Source organism: Cololabis saira, chromosome 24 (assembly GCF_033807715.1).
Source record: "Cololabis saira isolate AMF1-May2022 chromosome 24, fColSai1.1, whole genome shotgun sequence".
Classification (NCBI taxonomy): Eukaryota; Metazoa; Chordata; class Actinopteri; order Beloniformes; family Belonidae; genus Cololabis; species Cololabis saira.
The window spans coordinates 9,546,258-9,564,949 of NC_084610.1; the positions used below are offsets into that span (position 1 = coordinate 9,546,258).

Sequence of the window (18,692 nt, forward strand, 5' to 3'; positions counted from 1 at the left end):
TCAAGAAGCATTTTTATTCTATATATGCAAGCAGTTTATTTTTATTTCATTTGTTTTATACATTTTGATATTGTGCAGACCTCTGTTAACAAAGGTACCTGTGTGACATTTGGCACGACATTGTATTAAAACTGACTGTTTTTTTAAGGGTTTGCCTTAGAAAAAAATGAAGCTAACAGAGATGCTATAATACTTTGGGGGAAACCCCAATTATGGCACAGAAAAAATATCGATATATATCGAGTATCGCCATTCAGCTAGAAAATATCGAGATATGACTTTTGGTCCATATCATGTATTATGTATTATTTAATTGTATTATTTAATGTATTATTTAATCCCATGTTTTTTTTTAAAGTATTTTTATCCCCATTTTATCACCCAGTGCTCCTACCAAAGTCAGTCCTGGGCATTGCTCCATCTACCAACCCCGGGAAGGCCCACACTGAGCTCAAGTCTCCTCCGTACTTGAGGAGTGAGCAGCAGCTTCTTTTCACCTGAAAGGGTGGGGCTTCTCCGTAGCGCGTGGAAGGATCACGTTATTCTGGCCAGATTTGATATCTTATTATCTATACATGTGATGCTCATGTGAGAATAAAAAACACACTCAGCCCAGTTGCCTCCTCCTTTCTATAAATCCTTTATTCAATATTGTCTTTTGTGTGTATACAATGGATTGGACACAAACTGTACAGTGCAGACAAACTGTTTGCATAATATATAGGTAAAGGTAACTGTACATGTACTGACAGACAGAGCAATCTCCTTTGAAGTTGGCACCAGTCACGGTTAGCGTTTGGCTCAAAGCTGGAATGGTTTGCCCAGAGAGGATATCAACAGGCGTGCGTTAGTGTTTCTGACACCAGCTCCCACCCAGCCTGCCGCATGACCCCGTAAGACAAGGCCCAAGGTGGATATTTTAAGTTTTCTATGCAAATTTGTTGAAGGAAGGTGTTTAAAATACAAGAGAAAAACAAAATCAGGTGGATGTTTAATCAGGAGGTCTCACATTTCCCTTTTAAAGCACAAGGCATTAAAAAAAACAAGTACAACTTGTTCATGCATTTCTTGCTCGGTGCCGATAGAATTAAATATTGATGCTGCACTGAAGTATTTTCAATCAGACATGCATTAATATAACAATGTTAGCAATATGAAGTCATTTAAATTCATTCCTGCTTTGCTTTTTGGTTGCGATGATGGGTAAATGCCTCTGCAAATTCTTTCTGAGGCTACAGAGAATCAAATGTGTTAAACTGCACGTACGAATCAGCTATCAGGACATCTCTACCTGCGCAAATCGGAGGCAGAATTGAGCCAAATGCCAAAATTATACTGGTGCTTTTTCTGCTTTGATGCCCTACATTACCACATGCATTAGCCCCCGCCATCTTTCCCTCTTTTTAAAAACCATGCAACAAGTGGGAAACGGTCCAAACAGAGAGAGGAGGAGGAGGAGGAGGAGGAGGAAGAAGAGGGCTGGTTGCGAAAGAGAAGAGAGGAGGTGGGAAGTTCTCTGGCTGCATGATTATACGACGAGCAGAGAGCTGAAAGCTAGCATAGTTCCAGTGAACAGAAGATTGGGGGATCAAAGGATAATTGAAAAGTAGAATAGGATGAGGTGTGTGTGGGATAAGAGTGCTCGGAGAGAGAAACAGCTGGAAGGAGAGAGCTGTCTCGTTTTGGATTCAGATGTAATAAGGGAGTCTTTTGAAAAGGGAATAAAGCAGAAAAGAAAAAAAAAGAGGGAGAGAGGAAGAGAGAACCTGAGGGAGACAGCTACATCGTGAGTGCTAACCATTACATGTTCCTGTGGCTCTGAAGTGCAGCGGCACCACTGCGGTCGGGTCACAAAAGCTTTTCTTTTCTTATCGTGTCTTGACTCGGTGACTCCGGAGCCAGAGGTCACACGGGGGCAAAGCCAAGACGGCTACATGTGTAGCCGCCGCCGCCGCGATGCCGTGCGCGGTACTTGTATGTGGAAATTAAAAGTGACCCGGCTCGTTGTGTTTGCTCACTTCCAATTAAAATCCGCCGCTCCCATCCCCTCCGCGGAGCTCGCCGCGAGACGTTTTCATAATTGTAGCCCTGGTACCTGGCTGACCATCAGTGGAGGGAATCTATCAGGACATGCTGACAGTAATTGCGCCTTCGTTGTTTGGACCAGGAGCTGTGAACACCAGCCTGGAAACATCATCATGCAAGTATATGTGGTCAGCAGCCAGGAAGCCAGGCTACAGTAGTTTCCCCTCCCCCCCTCAACCGTCATTAATTCCTTAAGATATCCCACTTCTTTAAAAACTGCTTTCACAGGATGGGGAACCCCGCTGTGGCTCTAACAAGCCGGGCCTCTCTGACAGGAGACAGATTTGATCTTTTCACTCCAGCACGGTAGGATAAATTAAAATGATTCACCGAAGAGCAGTTGATGTCTTGGAACCTTGTCGCCAACCGTATCCCTAAATAGTCGTACAAGTGGCTTCCTCACGTGGTTCTGCTTATACACAGGCAGCTGAGACATCACAGGATTACAAATTAAAAAGGTTACATACCTGATTGTCAGGGTTTATTTTATACTTTTTTTTTCGCCCATTAGTGCGGCACAACAAGTAGTAAATAAATGTTACATCCATATTTCTTCGATGTGAGACGAGCACGACACCAGACGTCTTTCCTTTTTCACGTTATTCCATGTAACATTAGACAGAACAGCTGGAGTCAAACCACTTTTGAGGAGTTGAGAAACAGAAATCTACATCCGCCTCGGATCTCACGTCTTGACCCTGGCTGGGGATGAGAGGCACTCTGATCATTTTTTTTTTTTCCCCCCCTAGATAATCCAACTACAAGCATACATTCCTCGTGTACTTGCAGATTGGTGACAAACAATTGAAAGAAAAACTGTTTTGCAACTTGTTTTTCTCTCAAAACAGCATTTAAAGGCAAAAAAGAAGAAAACAAAAAAAAAAAAAGACCACATTATACTGAAAAAGTTCATGTCATCTGCTTAGTCACGCATATATTTGCACATGGATTTCAGAAATAGTTAATAAGATCGGGAAAGGGGAGAAAAATGTGGTGTACGTGTGAGAAATATCTCCGAAATGTCAATTAGAAACACTGCGAGGTGTCCAAAAAAGCCTCCATATGACACAGAAACAGCATTAGTGTGCAGCAGGGCAGCATTTCATCTGCTTCCCAGATGCATACCTGTTGCCGAGGCAGAGGATGCTACAGAATTGGACGGCAACTCGTTTGATGTGAGAATGAATCATGCAACCTTGATTTTTGTCGGGAGCCTGCTCTGTCTCGTTGTTCCCTTTGTAGTCGTGGCAAGTGGGTGGAGGTCATTAATCTTCAGTAAACAAGACAGTGTTTCAATCAACCTTATTAAAATGCAAAGGGCTAATTTTACCCCCAAAAATTCAGAACTAAATAGATGCACGGCGTCTGTTTTCATTGTGTGAATGCAGATGTGCTGTTATCCTCAGCCCTGCAGAGGATTTGGATTTTCATGCTTCTTAGTCTGAGATGCTAATTTGAAGTTTGGGGATCATGGTCCTAATATGTGTCTAAGTGTCCTGGAGGAGTTGATTGGCGGCTCGTCTTGCAATCGAAGACAGATGAGTAAACATATAGTCTGATCCCAGAACAGATTGGTGCCATGTTGACTTTCACAGTGAGAGTCTGGGTTAATCTTTCTGATTTTCTATCTTTAGTTCTCCACGGTTCACGCAGAACCCTATTTCAGCTTCTCGATTTCACAACAAATCTACGTGCACGAGTGCCGTTTCTTTTTCTGAGGTCTTTTCATTGTGTTCAATGTAAAACCACGTTTGTTAAACTCTTCTGATTGTATAATCCATCGTGTAAACTGATTTAAAGCCACTATGTGTAGCTGTGACGGAGTCTTGCGTTGGATAAATGCTTTTTTTTTTCCTGTGTTGACAAGGCGTGTAATCTGAGCTGCTGTCCAGAGAGACGGAGTAACCACTATATTTCTGCAAGGACCGTAGGTACATAAATAAGCTGCTTTTACTTTATTCCCCCCGAATGCTTCTAATTTATACCTCTACTCCCCAATGTGGTTATTCCTTTATTTCCGATTGAGCTTTGTAGTGATCGACCTTCAAATGGGTGAAACAATTAAAAGAGGGGGAAAAAAATCTCAAAATAGACTAATGCTAGTTTTTTTTCCATTAATAATCTCACAATACTGCTGAAAGAAGTTCTCCCTCTTAAGAAGATGCTAATTATTATATTTTTTTTTACCTTGAAGCATTGTCTGTCTCAAAATGTCTCAAAAGAAAAAGTATGTGGATCCTTTCAAATTTTCTGTTTCTATTGTATGAATTCCCCGTAAATGTGATCCAATAGTCATCTCAAGTCACAATAACAAAAGGAAGCAAAAAAAATGCTTAAGCTGATAACACAATTATAACGTCTTGTGTCATTATTGAACACAGCCATTAAACATTCACCGTGCTGCAAGAAAAAGTAAAGGAATCAGTACTTTGCACACTTTGAGGCTAATTAAAAAAAAGTGGCTTGGCACTGTGGTTTAAAACGAATGTGGTAAAGAAAGACCCATGAGTGAAGTTAGAGGCTTCAAGACATTACTGGAACTGGCCAGCATCTGTTCCTGCACTTTGCCAATAAGCACGTCAGCGATCCAGAGTGCTACTGAGAAAACAAAAGCTATAATCATTTGGGAAGAACACTCAGTACTATAGGCCCGGTGGTGAAGTATGGAGGCGGTAGAATCATGATTTATGCTTGCTTTGCTGCCTCAGGGAAGTTGGCCATCATAAAGGGGGGGTGTCAATGCCGAGACCTTAAACTCAGAGCTACTTTGCGAAGATCTCGAGAGATCGTTCATACCCAATATCCTTCAAATGTGTTTTTTTTTTTTACTGTAAAGAGGAAAACAACTGTTCCTGCTCTAAGTGCTGCTCTGACCCTTAGCTACTAGAGATTCAACCAGCTATTAAGTGAGAAGGGTTTGCATACGCCCCCTTCCAGGATTGTGAATGTTTAACATGTGCTTTCAATACAGACATATTTTGTGTTATCAGCTTGTATTATTGTGACTAAGATCACCATATTTTGTGGCAAAACTATGGAAAAAACATTTTTTTCCAGGTTCACGTGCTTTATTATTTTTTTGGCTGCTGTTTTTGCTTCTTTATGCATTTATATCTTTGGTTAAATGTTCTGTAAATTGGTTTTGCTCTGGTAATAATGTGGTAATGAGGGTCTGAATAATTCCAATCCATCATAGATCACTAAATCCAGATTCAGCTTCGTGGACTGGACCTGCTCATGGTTTAAAAAAAACCTGATATCCAGAGATAAATGCACATCTAACAAATAAAAACAACCAAGTGTTCAAATCAGAGATGTATCGACTCTACACAGAGTGGCTTTAACATCACTTACCCTGTTTATACCCTCATTCCTACTTTTGTTTTCAAGTACTTGGCAAGGCAACGAGAAAAAAAGCGTTACATCCACAGACCCACATATGGATGCATCTATGATTCCACCCCCGTCTACGATATCTGCTACTCTATGTAAACACCGACTGCTACCATGCTGCTAGGACGCCAGCACGTCTCGGATACTCTCTTTGTTGCTACAGCTTTTTTTAAATAATTCTGCTTGTGTTTATCCATCGACTGAACTCCTCTCCTGAGCGCCACTTGAGGAGGCGAATGTGAAAATCCTAAAGACTCATAAAGAGACAGAAAAAGACTAATATGAAAATAAAATTTTGGTTTGTAGATGTATAAGATAATGAATAAATAGATATAAAAAGAAAAGTGCTTTAAAGTCTTAAACACTGGCTCTCTTTTAATAAGAGACACATGGTGAGTAATCAAACTGAGAAAGAGCTCTGTGGGTGTGTTTACATCATGCGCAACGATCTAAGTGGATTTCTTCGTAAGTTTAGCACATTAGATCCTGTTCCAAGTGATAATTAATCGATGACTAAGCACCGTCGGAATCGCCAGGGTTTAAAACGTTCTCCTCTCCCAGTGTTTGCTGATGCTTTTAATCTGCTTATATATCGAATCCAAGCGGTCGATTCTGAGTGGAGCGTGTGTGTCTGTGGCCTCCAGCAAACAGAAAAGCAGCAGAGAACTCATTCTTATGGATTCTCACAACAACAAAAAAAAAAGAAAAAGAAAGTGCGAGCATGACATGTTTTCAGATATTTTGTTTGTATTGTTTATATTCTTCAGAAGTCACATACGAAGGCATGCCGCTGTCCCAGTTCAGAAGCAGCCCGACGTTAACGTTGTCGTTTCCTACCGCCAACTGCAGCGCGGTCCCTCTGGTTTCGCCCCGCAGCACTGTCCAGTAGCGGGAGGACAGCCGGGGACATGCAAGCCCCACTGCTGTCCAGTCAGAACGCATCGCTTTTGTTGGTTTCATTACCTTTTCTTGCAGTTTTGTTTTTTGTTTTTTTTTGTTTTGTTGTTGAGAGCGCAGCAGTGGGGCAAGTTTGTGGCTTTCTCTGGCTTCAGGTCCGCCAGGGGCGAGGTGGAAGGAAGGGATGGCGTTATGTCCCCTCCTTGTCCGGTTTGCTGACTGGTTTCCCACCATTCATGACCACGGGCTCACAGGTTGTGCTTTTGGAAGGCGGTCCCCCTGCGAGTTTTGGCACCGCCTCTCCTACATCATGCAATGACGGCTCTCGGTACATTGCAACTACGGGGGACAAAGGGAGAATAAAAAGACACGTCAACACAGAAAATCAGATGAAAGTACAAAACAGTGCAAAATAAATGATATGCATTCATAAAAATGAACGTTTCCTCGTCACCTTCTATGGGTTTAGGCAAAAAATGTGCAGCTGGTTTGGTCTTCTTGACCCGGTTGCCTTTCATAGCCTGGCCCTCTTTATTGAGGCCCAGAAACCAGGCTCGGCCTGACTCCTTCTGTCTGTAGAGCATCGAGCTGTAGATCACATAGTAGTTCTCAAACACTGACTCCTTAAATTTGCACTCTGCTGTAAACAGTTCCTGAGGAAAACAGACAGACACAAATACATTGATATTTCATTTGGCTGCGCTTTCACAGCAGCTGTTCTTTTGGAGTTATAGCCCCCAAACCTGTAGTAGTATTCATTTTCTGCCCGGGGTAATGAAAGTTGAATGTTCAAATGCAATTTAGACGCAAGAAAAACACAAACATGCACGGTTGAAATCGCTGCAGGCACATTTGCGGCTCCACAGGACCCCTTCACCTGATCAGCGAGCGAAACTTCAGCTGCAGATGTGTTCATACATGCATGCAAAAAGAAATTGCAGGTTACAGCTCACCCCTTTTTCTTTTCTTTTTTAAATTAAACTTCAATTTCAATTACATACTTGCATTTAAATTCAGTCACCCTTGCACTCAATTTCAGTCTTAATTGTAAATAGTTTGAAGGCTTTTCATCAAAAATTGAAGATTTAGAGGAGTCATTGTCTGTTTTATCTCAGCTTTAATAGTTGGCTGAAAGCTGGAATAATAATTCTCAGCTGGCATAGTAACACGGAGACAACCACAACACAGAGGGACTGAAAATATTCCTCCAAATCATAACATTTCCATGACATGTTCAACAAAACAGCAGATGGATTTTGGACCTCCAGTCCAACCCAGTTGGACTCAGCCGTTAAGTGCCAAGGCTCTTCTTCACGACTGCTACGTATATATTTTAATCACAGAGACAAGGTGTTATTGTTCCTGGGAGAAAACTGTCTCTCCCTCGCCTCCGCTTGTGTTACCGAGTCCCAGCAAGTATGAAAAGGCAGCGTGGGATAAAACGTTGGGGAGGTCAGAGCCAAGGCAGTCTCGGGAGTCAAGCTCCCAAGTTTCAGACTGCATATCAGCAAGTCATTGTTTTTCAAGCATACGGTGCAACTAGCTCAGCTGTCAGTGTATAAAAACCCTAAAGTCAAGTCTCCACTGTTCACAGCATTACGTTCGTTACAGATACGAAGAGTTTCTATGAAGGCTGAAACTAAAGATTCATTTTATTGCCAATACTGTATTTTCGGATTATAAATAATACATTGACACTTTTTCTTCTTCTTAATATTCACTTTTATTTCTAAGAACTAATTAACTGAGCGATGATCTAGGCACTATTTCCCACTGTTCTGGGGTTTATCTCACAAATTCCAATGGCCTCATTATTGTGGGAGAAGCAAAACAGATCCTACTTTATCTCTGTCTCGTTATTTTAATATTTCAAAACTATTACATGTCATAAATAATGCTTGTGGGGAAATCTGACTTCATTTCAGCCATTACATAGAATCACAAAAGATAATTATAAAGCTGAGGGGCCCTTGAACCGAACTGGTTATGGACTTTAGTATGAAAATCACATGTGGGAGACGAGGATCCTTGGATCACCGATAAAACGAAGTGTCCTGTTTCCAGCATGAAAACATCTTATCACACTTCTCTTGACCCACTTGCACAAAGACATGGCGTGTGGGGGGGTAGGCTATGTTTTTAATTCAAACAACAATGTTGCTAAAGTTGACAAAAATGATATTTCCAATGTATTTCCAGGGAGGAAAGGAGAATGCCTGCAGGTAAATAAACAGTGGCAGAAGGAGAGAAAGGTGTGAAGTCCCACTAGAAAAACCAGCATGTCCTTCCACGAGAATGTATTTCCTAATTCATCAGGGATAGAAAGCTACACGCTGAATAGATGCTCAACCGCCAATGGCAGGTGGTCAAAATCCACCGATGCATGACGACAATATGACATCACCAGTGTGATTTTATATAAACAACAGTTGGGCAAAGTCATTTTTCAGCCTCAAATCTCTTCAGTATTTTCTCTTGTGAGCACCTGCAGTTTTAGGATATTGTTGGGTGTCCTAATATTAGACATTTTGAATTGGTATCGAACTACACAACACAAGTTCACACACACCAACAGCCTCTCCAGTCATGGAGAAACCTGGACGACACACTGAGTGTGCACAAGGTTCAGGCTCAAACCCACCAAAATCATTTTTAGTGACAGTTTAGCAGCAGTTCAGTCAAGATCACAGTGAGCTCTGCAGTCGGTAGATTAATATGCAACTTGAAAGTGAGTCACCAGCAACTTAGAAAATGTACTTTCCGGTCAACTCTTGTACATCTTGCAATGTCTGCAAAATTGGACTAAAAAATGTTGTGGGATTCTGCTTGCAAGCACACTTCTGATATAAGACTACACATAAATGAGTCAAGTTCAACATTTGTAGAGCAAAAAGACCTGAAGATTAAGTGCTAATAAGAGGGAGTAGGAGCAAAGTGATCATAAAAGGTAGAGACCCTCCGACTGGCGGGAACCAAGAGAGAGATCTAAAAGAGGCTGAAAGCTTTGCACATACTTTCGGATCGTTCTGAGGCGACGTTCAAACATGACTTTCCAAATGACCCGGTGTTCCTTTGAAAACATTGTGCACTTTAGCTTCAAGTAACTACGTTACAATTATTGTTAAATGCCATTTAAGGCTCTTGTTTTATTTCCCCTTGTATAACAAAGACCTCTCTCTCTTGGCTGTCCAATTTGATCAAATAAAAAAAAAAATCTAATAACTGTTCAGGTTTCCATAATGTAGAAAATGAGACATCTGCAGAAGAAATTAAAGAGATAGAGTTAATACACTGCTCCTGATATGACTGACAAGGCTCCTCCCTACCCAAACAATCAATCCCAAGTTCCCCCGACCTCAGATGGGGAAGTGTTGGTCTAGACTGTCTCTTATTGGTTCTTGTGGGCATCTTGCCAGAGCCGGAGACACATTGTCATTCAGCTCAGGTCTGTCGGTCCGAGTCTCATAGCAACATGAGGAAGAGAGGCGACACTGTAGCCGTGGCAACCAACCAGCACTGAGAGGGAGGGGAGGGGTCAGTATGTGTGTGTGTGTGTGTGTGTGTGTGTGTGTGTGTGTGTGTGTGTGTGTTTGTGTGTGAGGGGAGGGCTGCAAGAGCGACAGATATATACACAGACACTCACAAAAACACTTGCATTGGTAATTTAACATAGCAGTAATATGCCACATCCCATGCTCCGCCACATCCACTCATGCTAACGAAGAAATGACACACTTATCAAAGGTAGAAGCAGCTGCGAGGGATCAGACGGCAGCACGCACACAAACTTGCACTTGTGGCTCTGAGGGAGGTGCGGAGACATGAAATGTGACTAAATGATTGGCTTGCAGCGAAAAAATGACAGGTGAAAATGAATGAACGCCCTATTATTGGCAATGCCACTGACATGTACTGTACACATAAACATATATCAAAAAAATCGAATATTCTCCAGTGGCTAGTCAGGTTTGGATTCACAGGATGGCCGTTTCCTGTGGCGCTTAATATCTTTTGTTCTAAGATGAAATCAACTTAATTACAGATATATTAGGTTTTGACCTGCAACCCTGGATTCATTATTCATGTGTCGAGCGCCTGTGTACCTGTGTGCAAGGAGCTGTCCAAGGTGCTTATTAATGTTGGTCAGTGAGGTCATACATCATTTAATATTGCTTTTAAAATAAAAGAACTTTTGATGTTTCGTCTGAAGTGGTAACGATTATTCAAGAGGGAACTCAAAGAGAATAAGTGACCTGTAAGGATGACTTAAGATGAAAACCTCCCAGCCTTATAGGTGAGTCATTTTAACAGCACTGCCTGCCTGAATATGTTTCTGTCGTCATTTCTAAATAGCTATGTTCACAAGCTACCCACAGAAAGAAGACAGGGAGAAATGAATGAAGGAAATGGAGGGCGGAGTGTGTGTCTGTGTGTGTGGGGTTTGGAAATTGGGACATGAAGGAGAGTGGAGAGAGAATAAATCACCAAGTGAGGAGGACGACGCCTCCTGATTGGAAAAGCAGCAGGGGATTCTCTCTCTCCTTCCCTCCTTGCCTTCTCTTATCTTTGTATTTCTCTCATCGCTCTTCTTTTTTTCCCCCACTCTCCCAATTCTCGCCACTCTGCAGAGATGTAGCGCACACCCTGCATGCATGCATTGTCATTGTATACAGGCATGCACGTCGGCCAAACTGTTTATCAGCCAGCCATAATCAGACAGAAGAGCCCATTAGCATGTTTAGACATCCGGCTCCAAAACAGCCCAAATTGATAGAGACAGCACTTTGTCCCTTGTCAATTAAAGACCTAAAAATAAAGAATTCAAAAACAGAGGGGGAAAGGCAATCTCAGATCCTGGCACAGTGCAGGGCAGTCCTAATAACAAAACTTGGCATGGAGCAGCGTGATGCACCCACCGCTTGACTACTGGCCATTACAGGAAACCTCCCGGTCAAAGCGTATTCAGATTATAACAATAAACCGTTGTGAATAATTACTGTTCTGGTGTATTTTCTGTTGCCTTTTTTGTTATTTTAACAAATAACTCCAATCCGCTGACAACTGGGACGCGTGTTGTCCGAGGGCAGCCGTGCGAGCTGCATCAAACACACTCCGACGGATGCAAACGGTGAAGGACCGAGGCCCCCACTGACCACGGCGGCTGCACCGAGCTCTGGATATCTGATCGCCGTGGCTGATGGGAAGAATGATTGAGTGGAGCTAGATTTAAACATTCGCATGGAGCCTCTTGTTGTGCTATTGCTGGCTGGCCCTCGCAAATGTTACACCACTGTGGGGCATGCAAGCGTTTTCTCCTCCAGATTGATGAGACTCTGCAGGATAAAGCATTTTGTGAGGCCATCGTCACTGTTGCCAAGATGACATTTTGTCTGTTTACACTTATGTACAATCACTATTACTTACCGATGTACTCTCAAACTGTTACATTTGATGGCTAAGAAGATAAATAAGGCTGCTGTGGACCGGAGCAGAGAGGCACAGTGCTAAAATGAGACAAACGGGGCAGCCAGTGCTGCGAGAAAAAACAAAGGTGATTGCCGATTCAGAAGTGGAGTGACCTCCTGTGTCAACAGTTTTGACCCATCCTTCCTCCCTGAGAGATTTTGTGGGTTTCATAATATTGCTTGACAGACAGGTGTCAACTTTCCCGTGGAGGGTACAGAACAGGTTGTGAGGGAGAACAGAAACCGTCCTTATTTCTGTTTTTCTTGGCTGTCACTATTTTTATTTCAGTATTAATAAATGAAAAAAAGGTATTTTAACTGAAGTCTGCTTGGAATATAATCAAAGAACACTATAGCTCAATGCAATTATTTTTCAATTAACATTAAAAATGTATTTTCATTATTCAGAAGTTTGGGGACATGTCTTTTATATTTGTTCCTCCCTCTTCCTGCAGCTATGGTTAATGCGGCCAGGCTCAACCAAGTCGCTCCTTATCCTCACACGTACATACGTGTGTCTGTGGGTGTGTGTTTGGGCGAGAGGGTGTGTTTGTTTCCGACACCAGCCATTATCACAGCACTAATTACCCTGGGGGATTGCGGGTAAACAAATCATTCTTAAGAAAAGAAAGCCCACAGAGAAGCAGGAAAAAGAGGAGTGGAAAGAAAAGTGTTGGCGTAAGAAAACAAAAGAGTGAGGTGTGTGTAAGTGTGTGCATTTTGAGAGGAGACTGGAAAGTCGCCCGACTCTGACTCTGATCACAGCACCGGTCTCAGCATATCAGACATGAGCGTTATTCTGGATGTTTGAAGTCAACTAAAAACTTCTGATCACATGACCGAATCCCTCTGAAAATGTCTCATTCAGTGAGCAGACTGAGAATCATCCAGCCGTCCCATTTTATCTTCACTCAACCTCACATTCTGCTGCGCTTGCTTTTCCCTCAGAAATGGTACAATGCCACTTTTAAAAGGAGGTACATCCTACAGAAGAGGCTTGAGTGACTGACTCCACCTCTAAAAAGTTCTTGAACACAGCTGTAAAGAAATAGAAGAAAAAAAACTCTTTGTCCTGTATCCATGTGGTATTTCGATCAAATCATTATTTGGCATTTCAATAAGACCTCAGCAACTAGTGTCCTCTTCTGAAAAGAAGTCATACGACACCTTTAAAGCTTTAAAGCTTGCAAACCTCAGAGCATAATAGACTTAGTTCAACCGCAGTGTAACTAAAAATACACTTAGAGGTCACCTAAACCTCCACTTCATGTCAAAAAGTTTCTTGAAGGAAAAAAATTATAATTAAAAAAGTCCAAACTCATGAGACAAAACTTCTATTATGCTCTGAAATGCTTTGCAAATCAGTTAATATTCACAAAACTTGGTTACTTTGTGTATTTTTCCCCTGTCTTTTAAGTCTCACCAGTTAACCAGTTCCTACATGCTTGTAAATACACTAGAGAAAAGCCGGGGGAAACTCCACGTTGCATCAGCGAGGGCTGAATCATCACCAGTGGAAAATAAAACCTTAGGTCTCACCGCTCAAGCCTCCTTTCTGAGTGTGAAGTCCATCCTGCCATACTTCAATGTCATGATTCACAGATGGATGTCTTTGAAGAGGCTCAACAGCTCGCAAGTAACTAATTTATTGTCTAGTTACCAGAAAGCGTGCGAGTGTGTCATGACTCACATGGCTAACATCTATGCTCTCCTTTTTCATCTCCATGGATGTAGACATCACAGGGCTCGCTCTGAGTGCTGCACTGACTGGTATGAATGGAAGTAGACGCCCACATACACACACACACACAGGGGCATATCCATGCAGAACACACACTCCTGTGCTTGTCAAAAACATCCTGTTCTCAGAAAACACGCAGCAGAGGTGGGTTTTAAAGAGAACAGTAGCTGTGTGACAAGGGAATAAAGGTTGTTGGATTTATGTTGATCTATGTGGCTTAGAGCTAAACATATTCAATAAAACACAGAGAAAATTAACTGATAGTTATTTCACTATGAGATAACCTGCTAAAAATGTATATACCTTATCTTTTCAGTAATAGAGTCTTTATGGTTTTGAGTTGATGAATTTAAAGCTTTTCTGTAATTTGACGGTAAATCAAGTTATAAATCACAGGAAAATCAAAGCAAGAGATGTAAGGTAAAATTATTCATTAATGCTACAAATATGTTTAATCTAAAACGGCATGAATTACAACTGAACTCCAACAAAGCTGGAACACTGTGTACAATGTAAATCAAAATAAAATGCAATGATTTGAAAAAAAGTTGCCATTCAATTAATACGGCAAGAACTTTCCAAATGAAATGTTAAAACTGAGATGAGAAATCTGTAATGATAGAAAACAAAAACAAAAAAAAACCTTGTAAATTAGATATACCACAGATATAAAATGAATATCCTACTAATCAGTATCATATTTTTTCTGGAAATCTCAGGTTACTTCATTAATTAACGTTTGTAACACAAAGAAAGTAAAATTACTGCAAATGTCACAGAACATTAAAAGCTGCTCAAAGCATTACAGATTATTTGAGACTCCCTGCTTGTGTATGAATTACAACTGTGGGTGAGATGCTCCTGAAACCTGACAAGAAACCATTAAGGTGTAGTGCTGAAATCACAATTGGCTGACAAAAAAAAGGCAAAAAAATGTCAACCAGGACTAAGTGACACTACTGAGTGTGTGTAAAAGGAGCGTTGTTGACACCAGACAAAAATATAAAGCCCCAGATTTCTTGCACGAATAAAAAAGAAAAGCCGCCAACGGCAATCAAATGTTTGTCCTGACATGACAATCTAGGCTAAAAGCAGCAAACTTGCTGCACCTGAAGCAAAGACATAAAGGTAGCAAAGAATTTCAGATTTAACTAATTAATCATTGAATTAATTCAATCGTTGAAACACATTCATCACTGAAGAAGGAGTGAATGTTCGTGGTATCAAATAAAGATTAAAAAAACAACAATGACCCAAACCAGTATGTTGAAATCTATTTATAAAGTTCATGCTATAAATTCACATTAAACTGCAAAGAATTTTCTGAGGCTGAAAGTGCTTCAGTTTCTGTGAACGATGGACTAAAAAAGGAGGAGTGAAGAGAGGACTCACTAGGGCTCACCTAAAAAACAAGTACTGGTACATTTCCTGGACTAACTGTAGTACTGAGTCATAATTTGGGTCTTGTGGACGTAATAAACCCCCGAAATACCCTCCAAGTGGCCTCAAATACAGGTTTAAATATGTATGCAAATCATTTAAAAGCTCCTCGAAAATTCAGTTATTGCACTCTTTGTGCTCCGAACGATATTCTAAATGGGAAAACCTTGGACAATAATTTTGATCCACTCGTATCCCTAAAGTAATTCGGTGTGTCCTCTCTCACATCTTACTCTGGCAGTAGGAGGAATAACAGCGGGAGAAACATTAATAGCGATGTGTTACAGGAGATGCGGGAGATGTGCAGCGTCCTCGCCGAAAAACTCAATTTCCTCTTTCACCTCTCAGCTGACATCCTCACACCTACACCCACCCAACATCCCGAATCACCTCCGCACACAGACACAGCATATCAATGTGTGGCTCGTACGCACTTTCACACGGGGATACACTCTCGTCACTGTTAGTCTCATTCACACGCACACGCACACACACACACACACAAACACACACACAGGGCCCCAAATTTATGAGCACTTTTTTTCCACTTTCCCCAGCATGCTTCGTAATTATCACGTAGCAGCTCATTGCACACTGGGCCATCTGTTAGTCGAACACAACCGATGCACATGTGCATGCACGGCAACCACACACTGACGGATTCTTGGGGATCTAAGATTAATAAAACCCACCAAGTTGAACTACGTTTGCAGAATATCATTAACATTATCTAATGAGAAGATAAAGAATCACTTGGAGAGCAAAGGAACGAGGAACGTGATATAATTAGTGACGACACTAGGAAATACTGCCGATTTTAATTTTGGAGAAAGAGGTAGAGTAAATGAGTGTCACAGACACTGAAAGCAAGCTTTAAACAATTACAGAGACAGAAGGGGGAAAAAGTCACTGTGATTAACATAATAAGCTGCAGCTCCAGTCCCATTATATCCTTCACTATTTTATGTCTCATATCACAGAAATGCAAAATATGAATGTTGGACAGTGTTACATTCAATGCACCATGTGCTAGTCGTAATTATTATGATATGTTCTGTTTATTTAAGATAATTATAAGTCCAGATTTATATGTCTACACCTTTTAATCCTTTAGTTCAGGTCATTTGATGCTTCTTAGCTCGTCAAAAGCATGAGGTCTAAACCTGAAGGAGAAAACGGACATAAAAAAAAGAGAATATACACAGAAGATGTGTTGACATCTTATACGAAACCGATTATTGGAAATGTGTTGTACCACCAGTCTGTCTTGAACAGAGAAAAGACTGCTGACATATGCACCGTGTTTCTCTGAAGTTATAGGCTCTGGAGTCTGATTTATATCGACATCCTGTCACCTCCACCATCCCTACCTTGGGTGGAAGAGAGAAAGAACCTACACTGAGCCCGGTAAACACAGAATCCAGGTATTATGAATCAAAAATGAATACAAGCCGACACTCCAGTTCAGAGCAGGAGAAACAGAACCTGTAGTGTTGGGATCCTAGTAATGTTTAATGAGTACCTCTACAGGCTGGTGACACCATCCTTACCTGCCAGGACCTTTTTCAGCAGCCAATTAAACATCAAGCGGGTCCAACATCAGGATAAATTAGACTTGCTGTTTATAATTTATACCTTCGTTATCATAGAGCTGCCTGCACATGAGTCCCAGAGCTGGAACATGATCAAACACACTCACTTTTCCTCTATGTAGCTTTGGAGGGGGACTTTTGACTGTGTGAGGGGGGGGAGAGGGACTCCCCCTCTTCAATTATTTACAGGAAGCCCTCATGCATCTGTGACTTTCAGCGACAGGCTGAGAAAGCCCAGCAGTGCAGCTCCATTCTTCCTCTTCCAAATTGCTCTTTTCTTTTCCTCGTTTCCCCTCGTCAACCAGCTTTTTCCTCTCCATCATTTCCTCAACTTCCTTGTCTACCTACACTTTGCCTTCGTCACCTTTTCCTGTCCTCTGTATTATTTTTCTCCTTCATCTCCATCACTTTATATTCTTCTTTTTAACTTCTCTCTTCCATCTTTTCCTTATTGATCATCATCTTTATTTTGCATTGCATCTTGTTCTTTTATCCTTCTCATCATCTCCTCTCACCTCATCTCCAAGTGTCACCTCTTCTCTCCTGTCCTCACCTTTATTCTTCCATCTTTTTTCTTTTTCATTTCCCTCCTTATGTCTCCTCTCTTTTTCTTCTCTGCCAACAATTGCTCCCTCTATCATCTACCCTCCTGTCACCTCCCATCCTCTCTTGTCATCTCCACCTGAAAAAGTAGTGAAGAGGTGAGGAAGGAGAAATGATGTCAAAGGGAAGGACGTCACCGTGAAAGAGTCAGCATGGAAATAATTCATATTCTGCTCAAACATCTCCACACCTCTGCCTCCCCTCCATTCTTCTCCGCTCCAGTTGCTCCTCACATTGGCCTGTTTTTTTGTCAGCTCATGTCTTACATATTATCCTCCCCGCCTCGATCTGACGTTAATGAGTCAACCAGGTTTTGATTAATTTGTTTATTCTATTTTTTTCTTCCAGCTCTTTTCATTTACAACTTAATTTATTAGGTGTTGGTTTTCTTTTTCTGAATTTTTCACATACTTTTTTTTCAGTTCAGTGAAAAAAAAGCAAAAACTTTTTTTGCAAGATGAAAAAAAAGCATATATATCTGACTTTTTTGGTTTTGTCAAATTTGGTACTCGCCATTAAAAAATAAATTATATATATATATTTGCAAAGAGGGAGAAAGAAATTGCTTACACTGTGACAGGATATACTGGAAAGAACAGTGAAATAAACCATTATTAATAATAAAATAATTCACCCTTCTGAGTTCATATCTGCTTGTTATCAGACTGACGTGTCAACAGCATGTATTTAGACCTTTATCTCTCTTATTCCACCTCCAGATGACTAATAAATATCCAATCTGTCCTTAAAAAATTCTTCATCCTCTGACAAACATTTGTTATAATTATGCACTGCTGACTGACTCAGTTTTCGCTCTATGTTTTAGGCTTTTGCAGTAACATCCTCACACACAACAAACTGTTATGTTAGTGATCGGTTCATGTTATTTTTCCTGCAAAAAAGTAAAAAAAGAGTTGCTCCAGCAAGATCCAAATTACCAGGCAGAGCACATGCAAACACAGTGGGTATTTGAAATGGACCATATTAACCAGCTGCAGATGCATTCATCTTGATCAGTGGGTCTATTCCCATTGCAGAAAATCCATATGCAACAATTTTGATAATTAATTCATTGGTCTGGAAAAAAATAACTCCCAAGTCCCTGCCTCCTGTCTGTATATGAATCTGTCCATTTTTGCTCCCTTTTCACCTGCATTGAGTATTTTTTAAGCTGTGGACCAAAAATGTAATGTTATAATCAACAGTTTTGAGGATTTTTCAAAATCTTTTTGCTACTTTTGGGACCTAAAACATCCAAATCAGAAAGTAATAAAAATAAATATTAATAAGCAATCATTAGTTGCAAATATGAAAGTAAAGATGGTTTCAGGATGTATTTTCCCCACTTTGATCACAGATAAAGTTAAGAGTTATCATACAGAGGTACTCAAAGCCAACAGTTTACTCATGTGGCTCAACAGATATTGATATTTCCATTTGTCTCTAATTAAAATCCCAGAGAGGGCTGCAGCACAT

The 18,692-nt window shown here is 40.9% G+C and overlaps 1 protein-coding gene across 2 annotated transcripts in view; it reads right to left on the bottom strand.

Annotated features, from left to right (window-relative positions):
* Window positions 1-629: 629 nt before the first annotated feature.
* LOC133424915 (fibroblast growth factor 14-like) overlaps window positions 630-18,692 on the bottom strand; it is a 53,819-nt gene continuing 35,756 nt past the window's right edge. For both annotated transcript variants that reach the window (XM_061715497.1, XM_061715498.1), the window contains exons 4-5: window positions 6,830-7,028; window positions 630-6,714 (exon numbers count right to left, since the gene is read on the bottom strand). In XM_061715497.1, the coding sequence (XP_061571481.1) occupies window positions 6,566-6,714; window positions 6,830-7,028 (348 nt within the window). In that variant the 3' untranslated portion in view covers window positions 630-6,565. The remainder of the gene's footprint in view (window positions 6,715-6,829; window positions 7,029-18,692) is intronic.